Source organism: Rhea americana, unplaced genomic scaffold, assembly GCF_003343005.1.
Source record: "Rhea americana isolate MKP2758 unplaced genomic scaffold, rheAme1 scaffold_48, whole genome shotgun sequence".
NCBI classification, from domain to species: Eukaryota; Metazoa; Chordata; class Aves; order Rheiformes; family Rheidae; genus Rhea; species Rhea americana.
Window position 1 is genome coordinate 2,670,197 of NW_028186623.1, and position 19,636 is coordinate 2,689,832.

Here is a 19,636-nt window from a genome sequence, read left to right on the forward strand (position 1 = left end):
CTGAAAATGCCGAATATTGTGAAGTCTTTCTGCATAAAACCTGAGTTAGTACTTCAACCACAGTCTTCGTGCGTTTTGTAAATGCAAAGGTATCTTCCATCACCACGGTTACCAATTTGGTGACTGCTAAGACTGAATAGGATGACTTAATTTGTACTACTTAGCCTGAACCATTCGTACTACTTAGCACTGAATTAACTATTGGCTTTTTATATTAGGAAATGTATCTATATTAGGAGCTGTATCTATATTAGGTGTATGCTGGGAAGATGTTAAGTGGATGTCTGTTCTCATAAATGACATCAGCATACACATACAAAACAGAATTTCTGTGTATGCCAGGGAACCTTAATCAAGAGCTGTGCCCTGGAGAAGACTTTAAGCTTGCTCACAAGTTTAGCTTTTCACATTTGATCTAATGGGTTAGGGTTGAAGTTGTACAGTGTAGTGGTTGTTTCCAGTATTGTGTCACCAGAGCAGCTCAAGGTCATGCTGAAGTTGTTTGTGTAATTCTCCATGTTCTGCATTGTAGACGTTTTTCCAGCTCACTAGCAGATAAATAATAATAATAAACCTAACAAAGATTCTTCCCAGCCTGGCGGGGGCAACTCAGAACATTTGCAAAGAACTTTCTTCTTGCCTTGTTTCTCCTTCCAGGTGTGTGTTTCCCTACTACTGTCCCCCAGGCAGTGCCCATCCATTGGTCTGTGAAGGAGGATACATGGCACTCAATTTGCCCAGTCCAAGGGATTCCTTTGAGAAATTCTGCAGGATCTGTGATGCAGGCACATACCGCAGTGACTCCCATATTGGAGCACCGTGTCAGCCCTGCCCGGCAGGCTTCATCTGCCCACAGGGTAAATGGGGCTGTATTGGAGGAGCAGGCAAGAAAAGAGCAGCTTAAATTGCAACCAAAAAGTTTTAGATTAGACACAGGCAAAGCTCTCTAGCTCCTAGGGCAATAAATCCCTGGAGTGGATAGTCACCTGAGTTTGTGGAGCATTTGTCATGGTAGATTGTTAGGAGAGATTAAAGAAATATGTCAAAGACCATTTGAATCTTAGCGTCCTTTCTCTCAGGAGATGACCTCTCTGGCCCCTGCACCCTATTTTCTCTAATACTGTGACTTACCTGTAGGGTCAGCAGTTTGTCTATTGCCGAAGATACTTAGGCGTAAGTGTTCAAAGTTTCCTTGGGTGACAGCCAGTGCTGCAGGGTAGGATTACTGGATTAGGGCACAGCAGGAAGAGCTTTTCAAGCATCTGAATGTCCCTGTTGACTAGGATCCTCTGTTAAGTTCACTGAAGTGTTAGTTCTTGCTGTATTGCAAGATCATCATGGCTACCTACTGGATCTGTCCAGTCAAATAAATAGGACAAATAGATTAACATTTGTAGGTATTGTAAGTAAAGTAAATTGGAAAATTTTGAAGTTTATTTAATTTTATACATACGTACATGTGTGTATGTGTATAAGTGTTAGTATTTACATGTGTAACTGGAAAAAAATAAGTGAGATTTACCTATCTCTAACACTTCCCTCGGTCCTTTAGCAGTGTTTGTGTCTGAGATAGCCCCATCACTTTCTCTAGGCAGTGAGAGTTACCACCAGCAGCCTTGTCCCAGAGGCTATTACTGCCCTCCCCTGGTGCCTGCCCCTCTGCCCTGTCCCCCTGGGACCTATGGGAGCAGCAACTTTGCGAAGCGTGTAGAGGAGTGCCAGGCCTGTCCTGCCGACTCCTTCAATCACCTTCCAGCTCAGCCTGCATGTTTCCCCTGTGGCAGCTCTTCTTCCTCTCCATCCGGTGAGTTGCTGTTTGTGAGTGAAAATTTCACCTCTGTTAAGAGAAAGACTGAAAACGCCTAGAAATACAATTCCCCCACATTATTTCCCAATAGACTGCAAGCTGGGGGATGCTCGTGGTGGTGTGTGTGCTGCCCGTGCCTAGCTGTGCTTCCTCTGTACCACCTAGGAGAAGGAGGATGCAATTTTCAAAGCTGACTTTTGTTCTTTTATGCAGTGTTAGCCAAGGGGGGTTTGGTCTCATCTCCTTCAAACAAAGAAGAAAGAGATAAGCAGCCCTATTGGTTCTTGCTCAAACATTACTTTGAAAGTAGTGGAGTTTCACAAAGAGTACCTTTGCCTGAATTGCAGAGCTTGCAGTAAGCATAGTTGAGGTTTGGGGCCAAAATTGGGCACTGAAACCATGTCCGGCTGGGGCCATGATAAAGTAGGAAAAGTCTAGGAGGAGTACAGCTAAGTGCAGTAGAAAGTGCATATTCCTTACTCCGTGCCTTGTGGAGTACTGTACTTAGATCCTTGATTTGCCATCCGAGAGCATTGAGGCACAGAGCCATTGCAGAGAGGTGTTTGACAGCCTTGATTGGAAAGCTTGAAAGATTGTCCTACCTAGTGGCTTAGTATACAAATTACTAGAGGGCTTGTCAAACTGCCACTGCCTCAAATGCCCAACTGGCTCCTCCTGTGTCTCCTGTTAAATGGACACTCCAGGAAACGGCCTAATGATTGTGTTGATAGAGCAAAAGGCAGGCTGGTCTAGCTGGCACTCCTATTGTACCAGCCCTACAGTGCTGGTGGGGCTTCAAACTGCAGATGAGTCAGTGAAGTGAGTAGTGTGCTTTGGCCAGAGAGTATTCAACATGGGAACACCTCCTTTTTTGTGAGCAGTTTCTGAGGACTATATTCCCTACCCTGATTTCCTCTCTAAATCTAAGCTGTTCTCTAAGGTGCTGCCAGCTGTACCTGCCATGGGCTGAACCGGGCTTTCCAGCAGTCAGATGCCTCTTGTATCTGCCAAGCAGGTTATGTTTACTATGATGAGAGGGGCAAGAAAAACCCTGACAGCAACAGTGATCAGGACTGCCAACTTCAGGTGAGACTTGGTTTGAGAACAAGGCTTTGCATGACAGGCAGGAGAGGAAGAGGTGTCCACTGCTTTAGGCACCGTTTCAGGGTGTGAAGGTGCTCAGTACGCTGGGCTGCTGCACGCTTAAGTCCTTTAGCTGCTTATCTGAGACTTTTGACCCTTGTAGGGTAATGGCAATTCTCCGCTTTGCCATAATCTTGTGAGGCTAAATTCATTTGGGGCTGGAGGCAAAAGATGTTTGCCTACTAGGGTATTGGGAACAGCTCAGTATCTTAGACAGATGGCAGCTGCAGAAATGTAAGCCTCAGCATTGTCGTTATGGTGCTGTTAATTAGAGCTGTGTTGAGGGAAATTGATGAGAAGTGAAATTGTTGTAATCTTTTCAAGTCTTCTAATGGCCACCTTGCATTGTCTTTGTGTTGAATATCAGCAGTGGGAGGGGAAGAGAATTCTAGGGAATTCTAGGCATTTCTGTTGATATGCTAGAGCTTACCTGGTTTCACACATGTGGGTGAGTGTTGTTGTTCCAGGTGGATGACCTCTGTGCYCCTGGAGAGGTCCGCCTGGCATCTACGCGTCAGTGTGTTTTTCCTGAGCGATATGACTGCTCTACTTCTTGTGGTCCTGCAGGTGGAGAGATTAATGCACAGCTGGGCATGTAAGTCTCAGTCCAACCAATGATTAAGAAACATTTCACCATTAGGTCTGACTGGTTATGTTGCTGGTCCCGTGAGATCATGCCAGGACAGGGCAGGGCTTGAGGGAAGTAATTCTGAGAAACTTTCCCATTGCTGGAGTTCCTCTGTTTGGAGATACTGGCCTTTAGTCTTCATCATGCACCTTGTTCCTCTGACTGGAAAGTGTGCTTCTGTTTCCAGAATGATTTAGTGGTTTTGGATGCTTGGGTGGAGACACCTGAATGGACAACAATTGGTAAGGGTAGGGTGGACAGTACTCACAGTTTTTGATAAAGGCCTTTTGCAGGTACATCAAGTACTCCCCATCTCTAAACAGATGATTGCTTTATTAGATGGAGACCAAAATTGAGGAAATCGTTCCTCACCCACCTTTTTGATAGTGACATGAAATGTTGGAGTTAGTTCTTGTCATACAATACTACTTTTTTTCTCTTTGTGAGTGAATTTCTGTCTTGCAAAGTTTCCTCCTGACCTGTAATAGAAACAATTGCAGAGCAGTCTAGTTTGTTAAAATTACATTCTCTGTTGCTTTCAACCCTTTTCTCAAAGCAGAACTTTTGAGAGGGATGTACACCCCCGATACAGGGATTGAAGCCCATCTCTATTAGGGACCGACAGAAGCCTATTACAGAGAGTTGAGTCTCACATTGTGGCCTTGATCCTTGTGCTGACTAAGAAGCACTCTGAATACCAGACAGAATGCTAGATGAGATGGGTTGTGAGTTTGGTTTCTCTCTCTGTTCTATGAGTATAGAGCAGGCCAGCTCACTGTGTAGATTAAAAGGTACTGGGGCTAGCCTGACCATTGGTATGTTGTAGCTGTTTGCTCAAGGCTCATAAGTAAACAAGACCTTTTCTCTCCTTAATAAAGATGTCACTGCAAGCAGTATGTCTCTGCTGAGGAGCTCTGTGACCAAGCATGTTTGCTGAGAGTCCCACAAATCTCCTTGAGATTTGGCATCAACAGAGAGCTGCTGCTGAGGATGGATGAAGGAGAAGAAAGGGTAAATAATGGAATTGAGGACTGCTCTCTGAGTCTGGAGAGAGCCCTTACAGATTACAGTGAGGTGAGGGGACTGCAGGGGGAGGCAGGGGCGCTGAGGTTACAAAAGGGTGCCAAGTTGCACACAGAGAGGAAGGAGGAGAGGAGGCTCTGTATGTCTCTTGACCTAGAGAATTGATCGAGCAGGAGGCTGGTGCACTACTGAGGAATGACGGTGCCTTGATGGTGGGAGAAAAGCTCTCTAGAGCAGTCTTGCACAGTTTAATTAAAGGTAGAAATAAGACAGATCACAAACCAGGATCTGAGTCCAGGGTTGATTGTATCAGTTTTCCCCTCTGTTTTTAATAGGAATTGACAAACATTCTGGGCCCAGATGAACATATTCAGAAGAGCCAGCGGGTGCATTTGGTTCTGTTCAGTCCCAGTGGAGTGCTAGGTTTCATTGTTTCCAGCACAGATGTTCTGGATGTATTTCTCACAGGTAAGGCTTGAGAGCCCTTTAAGGATGAACCCTTAGTCTGAGTCCCAGCCAGACTGAGCTATTAATTTCCTTCAGCAAGTTGGCACTGAGGGAATTTATTGTCAGCCACTACAAACTATTTACAAAGTAGGGAGGGATTTCATTTTATCTGGGAGTAACTAGTGGGGACCTGTGTTGGCTGCACTGTTAGCTCCCTGGGAACTGGTCAGAGGAGGATTGTAGGATGATTTTGACCTTCCAAAGAATTAGAAGAAAACTCCCTTTGCAGACAAAACTACTTGAGGTGCATGTTCAGTACTACTCTCTCTGTGGTTGCCTCCTGATACCAATTGCTCCTGATTTATGGTAGTCTCAGTGAGAGTAGAATTTGACCATGTGATCTGTAATCACCCACAGATGTAAAAGGAATGGTTCTGCATTGCTAAGGGTTAGGTGTTTTCCCATGCTGTTAATTTAGCAGAATTCATTGTGTTTTCTTCTATTGCCCATGGCAGGAGATTTTTCATCAGACACATTCCCGCAGAGAGGTCCTCGAGGCTGGAAGACTTTCTCCAAAGATATTCGTGCCTTGCCTCTTGTCCCTAACCCTATAGTATGTTTAGAAGCAGGAGACACCATCCTTTTCCAGCTTAGTATCAATCCCCACAGTAAGTGTTGTTGTTTGGGTCTGTGTGCTCTTTGCAGATAGATGTGTATCAAGAACCATTTAGAGTATATATGACTCTGCATTTGGTAGTACTGCGTGTCTGAGCACATTCTTTCACATCCGTGTCTCTCTTGCCTTCAGGGAATTCCTGATCTTTAGTCCAGGCTCTGGCAGTGACTCATCTGGTATTCTTATATTTGACTAAATTTCTGAATTCATGGAGACAAAATGCTTCCAGTGTTAGATGAGCGTAAGCCTTTTTTTAGGCAGTAGCATACACAAATTAAATGATTTGACACTGCATGTCTCCATAAAGCGCATACAGTCACGTAGCGCTTTGCCAAACCAGTGTCAGCTTTCCTAACTGAAGCGGCTCAGAGTTGCTGACACTGTGCTGAACTGTTCCCAGGTCGTGTAGCCAGCCATTACCCTGTTTATCAGAAGCTGCATCTTTATAACAGCAACCCAGGCTGGGATTTTGGGCCCTTCCGAAGGTTAGACCACCTCATCCAAGAGACTCGCCTCAACATCTCCTGGTAACATCTAATGTGACTAATAGCACATATGCTATGGACAGGACTTGAGTGTGGGTCTTTTGGGGGATCCTTGGCAGCCAGCAGTATGTAAAAATGCAAAGTAAAGTTCAGTGTGTTCAAGTCCTTGTGTTTAGCTGTCATCATTGCTGCAAGCTAAAGGATCCTTAGATCAACCACTGTCTTCCCTGCTGCTTACTTCTAGGTTTGCGCATGTTTTTCTGGATTCTGGGACATACGTTTTCCAGGACAAGACCATTCAGGAACACTTCCTGATTGTGACTGTGAATAAGGCAAATGTGAGCTGTGACCCCAGAGGTGTGTCCTTCCAGCCCTCTTCTCCCTTCCAGCTGGCCAGGCATGGGGTTCTGAAGCATCAGGAATTGAACTTAGCTCCTAACTGGTCTGCTATCACAGGTATAGACGAAACATTGTGACAGCTTGGAGCCTCATGCTTAGCTTTGGCCTTTCTTGTACCTATTTGAGTGTGTTTAAGCCAGCATTTCTTTGGAAGTACAATCAAACCGCTGGCTTTGTCAATTTTAATCCCCTTCTCCTGTGGAGCTCCCCTTCCCTAAGTTCACTGCTCTCTAGCCAAGAACCTGTCTGTGGTAGAAACTGAAAGAGAAAAAGGGGGAAGTAGCAGTTGTGTTTCTCTCCACATCCTGCTTGAAGAATTCAGGTAATTGAAGGCTTTGTTTCCCTGGGCATGAAAGCAGAAAGTGTCACTGTGTTTTCGTTGTAAAGTAAACTGAAATAACACGCATCATTTAAAAGTTGACTAAAGGTTTAAATAGAAGGACAGCTAAGGGCTTACTACAGAGCGTACCTCTGTATAAGTACTGTGCACATACCAGCCCCTTGTCCCTTAGTGAGATGACAGCAGAGCAATGGAAGTTAAAGCATGGCTTGCAAATAAGAGGTTCTGTTACCTTCAGCTACTGCTGCTGGAAACATCTTGCCTCCTTTCCCCCACACATCAGATCAGCAAGGGAAGGAGAAGAAGCCTGTGTAATAAAGGTGAAAGCAGCAGTTACTTTCGGGGCGGGGAGTGTTCAGTGATGTTTAAATGCTGTTTATTACACTGCTGTTGATACATACAATATCCTGTGTTTCTCACTTCTTGCTATTCCTCTTGACTTTTTCAGTGGTACTCTTTGTTCTGGGCTTCCTGATTGTGGTGTTGACAACCCTGGCTATTGTGATCCAGCCCCGCGTCCCCACCATTAACCCCCTGAAGAGTTGGAAGCCACGATGGAGGAGCCTGGGTGAGCCACACATCCCACCAGAGTACATCTTCGTTAAAGACAGGTAAACCCCCTCTGCACGGTGGGACATCAGGAGCTCAGGCCATGACAGTACAGGGGCCTGCAGAGCAGGAGCACTGAAGGAAATGGGGATCTTCTGCATATCCTGTTGCGCTTACTGAGCCCCCCAGTCCCTGGTGCTGGACTGCTCTCCAGCATTACGGTAGACTGGGTTTCCAACTGCACAGAGAGCTTCTTGGTTTTCCTCATGGGTTCCCCTATGGTATTCCAGTTCTCTTCTGATATAGTGTATGACACCTCTATTGTATCCTCTGCCTAGAGCTGTTACCTCCTTGCTATTGCCTGAATTATCCTGCCTCGGCTTTCCCTTCATCTCTTGACTTCAAGATCCAGAGAAGAAACCTATCCTTACACTTGACCTGGGCTAGAAATACTGCAGTGTCTGATTGTATTAGGCAGAATGAGCATGTCAAGTGAAGGGACATTCTTCACCCTCTCTGTCATCCCTCCCTAGCCTTCCATTCTATCAGGCACTTGGTCCACATGGTTCTGGAGAAGATGCTGACTTTGGAGAGAAAGGAGCTGCACAGCATGCAGGTAACTGTACCAGGCCTAGACTTTCTCCTGTTATTTTTTTCAAACTTACTCCCTATTCTGTTCTCTTTTGTTCCTCTCCAGTAGAGTATTTTGATACCTACTCACTTATAAATTCATGCACACATAGGTCTTGGTGACCTCACTGGCACTTTGGCTGCTGCATCCTCACACACACACACACACACACACACACACACACACACACACACACACACACCTGCACACATTTACGAGCATACACATTTCTACTCAGTGCTCATTTAATCAGTCTCTTCAGTTGGGAGCAGTAACTTCTGTCACTGGAATAGATTAGTGGTTCCTTTCCTGGCGGGTAGGAGGGTAGGTGGCTAGCCCTGAAAAGTCTCTTGGAACAGCAGAGAGCTGTTCTTCGTATGACTAGTGAAGAAAATCAAGATCTTCAAAATTGATGCTCTGAGTTCTCCTTTTTGATGTTTTGTATTCTGCGTATGTTCATAACTCATGGGCCTTTCTTGCCTTGGGGATCACCACATCTTGGGGATTTCTAGATGTTTGCAGAACTCAGCAAGTCCAAAGCCCAGTAGGTGGCACCATGCATTGATGCTGCAAACGACGTACAAAGAAACTGTCACTAAAAGTTACAAAGCCAGTAGAGAAGTAGGATCCTGACTGGTTACCGAACGAGTTAGGAGTTGATAGTAATGCTTGGTCATCCTCTTCCCTACTAAGAAACCAGGCATATCACCTTTTCTTCTGTCTCTTGCTTATCCATTTGCCTTCTTCACAGTACAAAAAATGCTGTTGCCTGCTATATATTGTCCTTTTGGGAAAGAAATGAGTTTGGATGTGCTGGCCAGTGGTGAGGCATGATACTTATCTTGTGTTTCAGAAGAACATTTTGCACTGAGAGATCTGGAGGATTTCAGTATTCGCACCGTGTATGATAAGCTAGAAGACCAGAATTTACACCTAGCATCTCAGCTGGCAAAACAGAGGATGGATGTGTCAGTGTTTTACAAAGGAGTCAGCCAGCAGATTCAAGGTCTCATGGTCAGTGGGAAGAAGCAACTAAGGGAAGGGAGCTTTAGAACCATGAAACTTGTAAGATAAATAATCCCCCTGAGGTGGGGTTTTACTGAGGAATAGATCTTACTTTTGGTATTGAAAGTATAATCTATGCTGTGCCCTATTTTGGCATAAAATAGTTTATGGTAATTTCTATTTTGGTATGTGAGGCAGAAGATGGGAGGGGTGGGACAGTGAGGCTTGCAGAGCATAATACTGCTGCTTTCTGCTGTAAACAGGACATGGTACAATCACTGGACTCTGAAAGTCTGAATAACTTTGCCAGGCAAAGAGTTTGTGGACATAAAACTTCAGGTAGCCATGGCTTTGAAAAATGTGATGAGGACTCTTCTAGCAGCAACTTTGAAGCAGTAATGCACACAGGTGAGAGGATCAGCGTGCAGAGCGGGAGAGAAGTGAGCATAAGGGGCACCAGTGGTATGGGTAAAAAAGACATGGGTCATAGATGAGAAGAGATTCCACAAGATCATGATCGTGTCATATAATTCTGTAGGATTTGACAGGCTGTCTTCAAGTGAATTAGGTGACAAGACGGCTCTGTCAAATTAGATAAAGGTAAGCACAGGGCTACTTGGAAATGTTAGAGCACCATCCTAAAATTACAAGAAAGCCTAATGGCTTGATGGCATGACTGGTCATCTTGGAGCCACCTTGTGGGATTTCCAGAGAAGGGTTCCTGCTCTTGATTCAGCTCTGGAGATAATTAGTTCTTCATGTGGTTCTGTAAAACTACATTTGAACTGCTTGTGGGATTCATTAGGTGCTCAGTGGCATGAGGCAACAGAGTTGATGAAAACATTGAACATCCTGCTTGAGAGAGCTCAGCATAAGAATGCAGCTGTGAAACAAAAGATGGAGCAGCAGGTCCCAGGACAGGCTGTGGTGGTGGAATCCAGCCAAACCAGTGAAGGTAAAGCAGACATGGTGGATGGGCAGGTGAGTTGCAGGTGTCAGTTGTTAGGCCATCTCTCATTTTTTTGCTGTTTTTTTTCCATGTATTCATTTCTTGAACTCTTGAGGCCTCTTTATTCTGCAGGATCCTGACCTGCCTCAACAGCATGAGGTCTTCTGTAGGAAAGGTGCTTCTTTCAGCTTCCCTGGGTATGAAGAGCATGGTAAGGGTGGTAGCTTAATTATGGGTGCCATGGATACTCTTAAAGATTGCAGTTGAAGACTGACTCAGTGAAATCTAGGTTAAGAGAGAATCCGTATGTTTGCAAACAGAGCAAATGTGTAACTAGTTTTCATACACATTTTTTGGCTGAGGTGGACAACTGAAAATTCCGCAGTTCAACCAAGTTACTTCTGCCACCTCCACTCCTTTATAAGGGAGAAGTCACAGAGTTTTGGTCTCTACAGACCCTTTATACCTATATGTTAAGCAACCACCTGTGGAGAAGAGACTGGGTGTCTCTACACTAATTAAATGCTGACATGGGGGGGTTAGAAAAATCCTGCACCATGAATTCTGTAACCCTCACAGCCTCTGGATAGGCATTCTGTTCAGTACAGGCTTTTCTTGTGGCAGCATGTTTGTGGTAGTCATCCAACCACAAAGAGCCCCTTCTTCTTCTAGGTCTAAAAGTGTCTCCTCCCATCTGTTTTCACCAGGCTTAGATCCCCAGCTGGCCTGTCTGACTGAGTTGGAGGTGGAGGGCCTGACAGCATCTTCTCCACTTGCCAAGACTCTGTGTGAGATCAAACAAGCTTTGGTGAAGCTACAGCAGCCTTCAGACCTCAGTATGACAGGTAACAAAACTTAGTCCATCTGCAGCTCCTGCTGCCCCATAAGGGATAAGATCCAGGATTACAAGAGCAGGTAGAGAGAGGAAATATGTCATCCTCAATGACTTGATAAAACATAAATAAAAATGATAATCTGCAGGTCATTAAAAAAGGAGTCACCAGAAGGTTGATATTACTGCAGACTGTAGTGCTTGACTAAGGCACATGCACATACTGTGAGAAGGCATACTTTGGCTGTCTTTAGTGGGTATCGGAGAGCTTTGAATGTGAAAGCATGGAGTGGAGGAGGATATACGAAGTGGTAGGCTGGGTTTCCTCTGCCAGCCTTTTCAGCAGACTCAGAAGTTGTTAGTGATGTATTTTGGGTGCTGTGCTACCAGCTCAGTTTCTAACAGTGTCATGATGGAAGGGAAATTTTAGGGCTTTGGAGTCTTCCACAGAATCAAGAGCCCAAGGTATGGCACAGGTCTGTTGCACAGTAAAACTTAGGCAGACTGCAGGGAAGGAGTGAATAGAAGATGGCAGAGGACTGTCAGGTGCAAGAGGATGGGATGGGGCATTCAGTTAGGATTGTTTACCTCAACAGCTGTTGTCTTCCTTTTCAGAGAAGTGTTTAAGTGACACTTCCTCAGAACTAGTCCCTGCTGACCTGGCCAGTTTGTCCCCTTACCAATTCATGGTGTACCGCTTTGGCTGTGACGTGGTTCGTCTGTTAATCAGGGCCTATTCATGCCCAGCTCTAGTACTTCGGCTGGCTCAGTCAGTTCCTGCCCGAAGTCCGGATCAAGATGTTCTCTCAGTCCTTGGAGACTCTCACTATGACGCTGTCAATAAGTACCTGTATATACATGCAGCAAGGCTGGAGGATGCTGGTGAATTTATTGCCATCTTACTGAACAGTGTGGCATGGATCAAAGCAGGTATGGCTGTGACAAGGAGTATGTATCCCATGGGAGCAGCAGTGCTGCTCTTCACGCTGACTCAGATCTTATATTGAGGTAGTCAATCACCTTATTCTTTTTGAGCTTTCCAAAGCAGTTGTTGCTTAGGCAAAATGAGGTTTACTTCACCATCTAGATTGATCAGTAGTGCTCCACATGAGGTCACAGGCTGTCTCTCTTCTTTTCAGATGTTGCCATCCTTTTCTGTCCCTAATCCTAAGCCCAGGCACAGGAACGGAGACAACTGCTCTAAAACCTAAGTTTCTCTCTAGATGTACTATTCCCAAAATAGACAAGAGTTCATGAGTTCTGTGAGGGCCAGATTTCCCCTTGTGTGGCAAGCAACTTGTGGATATCCTTGTGGATAAGGTGCTTCTTGTATTTGTTACTGTACAAATGCATGAAGAAGGATTGCCCCTGTGATCTTACCACTTAAAACAAACTTAATGTCAGCAGATATGACTGGTTCCTTTTGCTTTTCTTTAGGTTATACCTCAACTGGTATTGTTCATTCCTGCTTTCTAACGGAGCTCAACAGAGCTATTGCAGTTCTGGCCAATGCCTCTTTCCAGCATTTGTGGGGGGTAGCAGAGAAGGTAAGTGTAATGACTTCTTCTAACAGCAGTGACAGTCTAGGCTGCAAGTCAGTAAGCCAGGAGGTAGAAGCAGTATGAAGTGATATGGCTTGTTGAGGAACTGGGAAATTTTCTGGCCCAATCTGAGCATGATTTGGGACTTTCTTTAACGTTCTTAGTGTTTGGCTGATTTGATATGAGGTTAACGCTTTCAATTTCTGTGAAGTATCCCTTTTTAATACGCAAGAGAGAAGCTTTAAAAAATGAGTCCTTGTTAGCTGAAGGTGGCATTTCACAAATAGGTATCATTGGACAAATTATTTTCTCCAGTATGTAAGATGAATCTGTACTATCTGCCTTGCTCTGGTTCTACATCTAGTTCATCTATAGAGGTCAAGATTGAATACAGATGCACAATGTGAAGCAAAGAATGGAAACTTCCCTTAAGTGTACAGAATTTAAGTCATTCCCCCTTCAGATGGAGACTATCTACACTGCTTATAAACTGGAGTCTTGAACTGCGAAGAGGTTAAGGTCTATATCTACAGCTGGATCTCAGCTTGGCAGAGTAGATGATGACTAAATTCTTTATTGGGAAGTAGCTAGTTTGTATTAGTTCTACTTGTTAATTTCCTTGCAAAACTTTGCAGATAGTGGCTAGGGTTAAAACATCCCTGTAATTGTGGTGCTCCGAGTATTCTCTCTTTTCTGTTTCTGACTTCAGGATCCATCAGGAGGCAGCTTATCCACTACTTTTAACCCCCAGACAATGCTTAAAGATCTTTTGAGCATCAGATTATCACTATATCCCTGTGTCAAGGAGAAAGCCCTGGAGGAGAGGTATGGCGAAAGTACATTTCTACCTGTGAAATGAAAACATGCACTTGATGTACAATGAATCTTTTGGTCTACCTAGACAGAAGACATGTTACTCTTCTGTCTTGGGTTAGGTTATCACACTTTGGTTCTATCAAAGTTTGTTTGTGTTCTTTCTTCTCCTGAACTCTGGTAAGGAATCCAGAATCAGCTTTGTTGTAGTGATACAGATGGATCTTCCTATGTTTTAAGTGTTAGGCAAGTCGCTGACCTATACTTGCCTTTCCTCCTTGCAAACCTATTTCCTACCTATTTTAAATCTGGAACCATAATATTTAATTGATTAATAATTATGAACAACTCTGCTTATATGACTGAGTCAAGAGTCAGAAAGATGAAGGCTGTATCAGTTGCCTCTTCATCACTCTGCCAGGGGATATTTTCTGAGCTAAATTGACTTCAGGATTTCTGAATTGATGTATTTATAGTGAATAGAAACAGCATTAGCACCACCAGATAGTGGTGTGACAACCTCCTTTGCAAATGACAGTCTTTCTCACCATAAACACGAAAGACTGCTATTCCCATGAAGAGTCAGACATTACAGTAATAATGATATTTAGTTTTTAAACTTTTCATTTTATAGAAGAAGTCATATGCCACTAGAAAAATATAAAAAACATTTTGATGGAAATGTTTTTATATGTTCTAATACAGACCTGTTTGTGTTCTGCCACTAAACTATTAATGCAGCTGACACCCGTAACCTTTCATATGCTGTGTTCAGTTCTGATCAGTCACTTGGAATAATACCTGTTGGAAATATTCTTCAGACATATAGCTGAGGCAGAGAAATGTCTTTTGGGAATCTAGTAGACCCACGTTGGGGTATGGGACTGGACAGTTCACACTGTCATCCTGTTCTTCCTTTGTGCTGAAAAAGAGTAAATAAAATATAGGCTATTTTCAAGACTAGAACTTTTGTGATTCCTCTGGAAGTTCCCATTCTGTTCCTCTCCAATTTGGGTGTCTAGACTGCAGCAATACCAGTGCCTTCAACTGCCTGTGGAGTTTCAGGATAGGACAGAAAATTTACAGAAAACAGAAGAAAACCAGAATGAAGGCTCCTCTGATTTTAAGGTCAGTCATTCATTTTAGCAATTTTTCTCTTATGACTTTTCATCAACATTTCTAGAACTATCCGTGATGTTTTGAGTGCACAGGAAAAAAAAGCGCTCTTCTCTAGTTAAGAAATCAGGTTTTTCTACCTTCTAATTTCATTTTTCCTCTACCCACAGTAGTAATAGCCATCAAAGGTCTGAATTTAGATGTATTACTTCAAACATCTTCAAGGAATCTTAATTTCAGAAAAAAACAAAGTCCATATGCTGTAGAAATTGAATACTTTTCTAATGAACACCTACATTCTTAAAGATTTTTTTAAAGTCTTGTTCCACCTCCATCTGACAGACACCTTACATTGATCAGTCAGTGTTTGGAAAAGAACAACATCACTTCTGCATCTCTCTATCTTATAAATCCTGCTAAAAATACACATTCAGTGAGACATCTCTGTTTCTTGCTGGTGTGACTATGAGCTCTGTCCTCAGACTTGGCTTGTCCAAGTTTGGACCCATTCCAAACAGTGTACCCTGTTAGAAGATGTTGCCATTGCAGAGTGTATTTTCTGTATTCTAACTGACAGCACATCTTCATGATTATTTTCTTCCTCTACTGCATTTCAGTAATTTTTTACTCATAAGTCATGGGAAAGACATGAGAATTCTTTTTTCATATACTAGTAAACTTGGATATTTGTGTTGCCCTGTTCTCCATGAAGGTGTTCTGTGTTCTCTAGCTGAAGGTTGCAGAATTGGAGGAGATGCTGGATAAGTTAAACGAGGAGTTTTTTGAACTGACCATACAGTCCTTGAAAAGCCAGGAAGAAGGGGAATTGTTGGAGCTCAGAGTGCAGGAGTCAGCTAAGGTGAGTCATGTTTCATTGTATTGTCTTTAACCAGCCATAGAGGAGTGGCCACAGAAGCTCATCTTTGCTTTGATGCATGCTGTTGTGATTCAACTTTCTTGTATTGTAGAGGTAAAGGTAGGTAGGTAAAGGGCACACCATGAAACAGTTGCTTAAGCAAGTAAGTTATATTTGCATCTGAAGCCTCATTGTTTCCAACATTTTCAGTTCAATTTACTACACAGCAGAGGGTTATTCTGTTTTCCTCCTGCATAAAGATTTTTGTCACATAGTTGATTCTGTCAGGCAATATCCCATTACTTAAAATGCTCTTGCAAGGTAAGTCGCATTGTGCCTCAGTCTGCAGGTATTCCGTGTCCTTACAGAGTAAGTATCAAGTGGAGCTCAGCTGACATAAATGCATTCAGACAAATGAGATCTCTGCTAAACAGTAATGAGGCGAGGCAGCCTAGAGTTAAATGATGTGCTGCTTATCCAGAATCTGAGAGTTAGGACTCCTTTGTTCTCTTCTTATTTTCTGTTTCATAAGTCAGGAAATTTCTTTGTCTGTTAGTTTCTCCATTTATTTTTAAAAAGCCACTGTGTAACCTACGGTGAAATAAAAGTTCCTTAAGATACATAAAGAGCATCACAGCCTATCCTTGTGCTATACAGTAGTGAGGAGAGATACTGAGAATTCAGTAAACAGAATAGCAGGGTATTGAGTAAAATTAGTTTTTCTATAGGAAACAGTGGAGAACAGTCATTCAGCTATTGCACCTTTACTTTCTCTTGCCTCCTTTATTCTCTTGAGCAGGCACTTGTACAAACACAGGATTTTTGTTTCCTGAAAACTCATCTGTTAGATTGTGTTATTTTGAAACTCGGATATAGTAGGCTTTGCGAAGGCCTGAGTGTGCCATCCATAGGCACGTAGGCTATGCAGCTTGCCGCATGGTCTGGGGTCACTGTGTCAGCGCAGTGCTGACAGTGTAACCTGTCCTGTGTTCTGCCCGTTGGAGCAGGCTGCCTCACTGGTGGCATAGCTGTCCATACCTGTGAATTTGCACTGTGCTTTTGTTTTCAATTTCTGTAATAGACAGCAAGCATCAACCATGTGTGTGGAGGTCAGCGCTTTGCAGAGCTGCTGGATTCTTGGGCCACAAGAAGGGATGAAGCTCTGTTGTTGGAAACACAGAGGAGCTGCATTGCTCAGAGGATTGAAGAGACAGAAGCAGAACTGTTTTGTCTTCTGCAAAATAGAACTACCAGCTCACTTCCTTGAGGAACCTGGCTTACTCTTGGCACTGACTAAAAACTGATAGATTACAGGAGAGTATGTGTGTCCACAGACAAGGTTGCATTATCTGAAGTATCAGAATAGATGTGTATGTAGTTAGAGACATATTTGACCAAGTATATAATGATGAATCCATATTCTGTTTGCTCAGCCTGACTGAAATACATGTATACTTGCCATGAGTCATCAATATTATAGGCTCGAGAGAGAAGCTAACATTCATAACATTGTTTACTAATTTTATATTTATCGCTGCTGAGTCAGTAAAGCAGAAAACACAGGAAGCTGAGAGTGCTATAAGAGGCCCTACTTATCATTTTAATGTAATCTGTATATACTTTATGACCTCTGATATAGTTTAGAGCCATATGTCAGAGCCTTGTCCAGCATCCCACATTGTCTATGTGTGTTTTCGATATACTTACATTGACCTCAGTAAGGTCTCCTGCTAGCAGACCTTCAAGTTCTGTGGGGTATGATTTTTTTAGCAGAGAGCATACTTCAACCATTCACTGTAGTGATAACTGCACAGACTAGGGTAGCTGCCAGTGTCCAGTGCTCTGATAGGAACCGGATCTTTAAACTGAAGTTACAGTCTTACCATTCCTATTCTTTTCTCCTGCCTGTATGATGCTAAGACAGTGTGGCTGTGAATTGGGCTTAGTTTCTGTTGAACAGAAGTGGCATCAGAAGTTGTGTGCCATCTCTTTCTGTGCAGTATTCCTTAGCTCCAGATAAGTACAACAATATAAAATTTCTTGATTGTGAGCCAGCACGATACCTTGGCAAGCTGCACAGGTTAGGCTTCTGCGGGTTGCTTCCAAAAGCAAAACCTGTGCTCTTTTCTTTGTAATATTTACTCAATTGCTCATGCATGAAGGGATTTGTGAAGTCAGCCTTCCTGGTTCATAAAAACAAATCTGTGTTTACTCCTGCTTTGCATAACCATGGGCAGTGTTAGCAGGGAGAGACTTCAGTGCTTAGGAGCTAAGACAGAATCTCTGTTTAGCTTCCTCTAGCTGTTGTCTCTGGTGGATCCATAGGAGCTGCAAAATCTGTTCCCGTCATTTACTCAGTTTGGCGGTTCTGAGTTTGATCCCAGAAAACAGAAGTTCTTTTCTGATTCCTTTGCAATTCCATCTTCAGAAAATTTAGTTACTTAGTGGCACTTCAAAGAAACTTTCAGAAAATTAGGAGGATTTCAGGAAGCAAAACATAGCTATAGGCAAACACTACAATGCACTTGTAGATCAGCCTCTGCCTTTTCTGGACTACAGTAATGAAAAAGCTATCACTGCTCTCCTCCTTGTGTTTTTTTTTTTTCAGGTTTGTCAGCAGGTATATTTGTAACTACTACATGGAGGCAGGCAATTTGTCATTCTTGATTGATTGCAGACTCTGTAATACCCACAGAGAACAGTGATACGCAGACAGCTGGTAAAATTAACTCTCAGTGCTGTGTGGTGTGGTTCCAGGTTGTATTTGTAAAAGGCAGAGTGGAAAACAAGAATAAATAAAATTTGTCAAAATTGTTCCTTGTAACAGTTTCCCAGTGAAAAAACATGTTTATTTTAGATCAAAACAAAGGTAAGCACATAAAATTCTCCTCAAAGTTCTCTTTTTTTCTCCGGCTTTAGATTTCTTAGCAAATACACTTCAGTTATAATTAAGCAGGTTTTGGTTTTAGAAAATTGGTTTGTTTTCACAAAACCAAAGAATATCAATTGAAAAGTCCAGAGTTTCACACAGTGTTTCTATTCATGCTGTTAGTAGTTTTGGGGAAAGAGAAGCACAAATAAAAAGAGGAATGATGCAACTATATTTTTGTTCTGCTTCTGACGTGTATTTACAATTGATAAACTTTTTCTAGTGATCTCTGGAATCTCTTGGAAGTCCAGCAGTGTCTGCACTGAGTTGTGTGACCTATTTTTTTCATGACTGAAAGCATACGTAGTGATGCAACTTGCCCGACTGTGAGAGAGAATTTTCTGTACTCCTCAGTCTCATGTATGTAAATTTGCTAATCACAGTATTGAAGAGACTGTTCTTTTCCTTTGCAGATGAAGAAATACCCACAAACATAGATGAAAGTCGAAATTTCAAAAGAATTTTCATTTTGGATTTTACAGAATTTTTTTGGATTTTGAACCTCTGAGCTTCCTTAACTCCATACTCAGGAACAATAGGGCCTAAAGGTATTTGACACTTGCCAAAGACGAAGTTAAGATATCGGAAATTGGACATCTGAAATTGAAATTTGCTTTTGAAAACTATCTAATGGAAGCCAGGATTGCCCCCATGTATTATACTAATTTCCTGATAGTCAGCCTCAGGTATAAGCTCAAGAAAAAGGTCTTTCAAAAGTTTCTGGTTTAATAATAGTGCTTTCATTCTTCACAGGACATGAAGAACAACTTCCCAAGACGCTGGTTTTATACTGCTGCTGAAAGATCACAGCATTGTCACTCCAGATTTCCTGGGTAGGTAGCTTTTCTGACTTAGATGTTTCTGTAACCTCTTTTTCAAACCTGGATTGTGGTTCTTGAGGAAAGACTTGAGACTGTTGTCTCAGCTGTGTGCCTCAGGGATGAATAGAAGTCCAAAGCAGAGAAGAAAGCTTTTAATTTATAGTCCGAATGACAAGGAGTCTTTCTTTCCAGAACTGAAAAACTAAAAGTAACCATAAAAAAGAAGATGTTTCTGAATACTCTTTTGTTTTGGGGTGAGGTCCTTTAGTTGCAGATCAGATAGTGTGCACTGGGGAACTACAGGGATTATGTTTCATGTTTTCTTATCAACTGCTTTTTTTTCTTCTCTCTGCAGCTAAATTGGGGAAATGGGAATATTCAGAAGTATCTTCTACCAGAGCGAAATCTAGAAAATGTGGCAAAAAAGCAGCCTTGCATTTAAGTGTTCCATTCGCACAAGGTGAGCAACTGGCTTGAGCGAGATCTAATATGGTTACACTGTCTTTGGGCCCCCAGCAGCTATCCATGAGTGTGTCTTTCTACTACAGGCAAAGGGAGTCATTCACCTCAGGGCAAACTGAATAAAACCTTGGCTTCCCCTAACAATCAAACAAGGAAACTCTAATAATGGCAAATGCCAGGAGTT

The 19,636-nt window shown here is 42.8% G+C and overlaps 1 protein-coding gene across 1 annotated transcript in view; it reads left to right on the forward strand.

Moving 5' to 3' along the window:
- LOC146589106 (uncharacterized) overlaps positions 1–16,507 on the forward strand; it is a 65,987-nt gene extending 49,480 nt beyond the window's left edge. Inside the window, exons 60-81 of the mRNA XM_085316730.1 lie at positions 658–857; positions 1,592–1,804; positions 2,748–2,893; positions 3,418–3,545; positions 4,457–4,589; positions 4,937–5,069; positions 5,564–5,716; positions 6,125–6,251; positions 6,454–6,665; positions 7,397–7,559; positions 8,031–8,113; positions 8,982–9,142; positions 9,397–9,541; positions 9,939–10,114; positions 10,215–10,293; positions 10,790–10,927; positions 11,530–11,844; positions 12,352–12,461; positions 13,165–13,280; positions 14,291–14,396; positions 15,115–15,252; positions 16,322–16,507. Of these exons, the coding sequence (XP_085172856.1) occupies positions 658–857; positions 1,592–1,804; positions 2,748–2,893; positions 3,418–3,545; positions 4,457–4,589; positions 4,937–5,069; positions 5,564–5,716; positions 6,125–6,251; positions 6,454–6,665; positions 7,397–7,559; positions 8,031–8,113; positions 8,982–9,142; positions 9,397–9,541; positions 9,939–10,114; positions 10,215–10,293; positions 10,790–10,927; positions 11,530–11,844; positions 12,352–12,461; positions 13,165–13,280; positions 14,291–14,396; positions 15,115–15,252; positions 16,322–16,507 (3,361 nt within the window). The remainder of the gene's footprint in view (positions 1–657; positions 858–1,591; positions 1,805–2,747; positions 2,894–3,417; positions 3,546–4,456; positions 4,590–4,936; positions 5,070–5,563; positions 5,717–6,124; positions 6,252–6,453; positions 6,666–7,396; positions 7,560–8,030; positions 8,114–8,981; positions 9,143–9,396; positions 9,542–9,938; positions 10,115–10,214; positions 10,294–10,789; positions 10,928–11,529; positions 11,845–12,351; positions 12,462–13,164; positions 13,281–14,290; positions 14,397–15,114; positions 15,253–16,321) is intronic.
- The last annotated feature ends 3,129 nt before the right edge of the window (positions 16,508–19,636 follow it).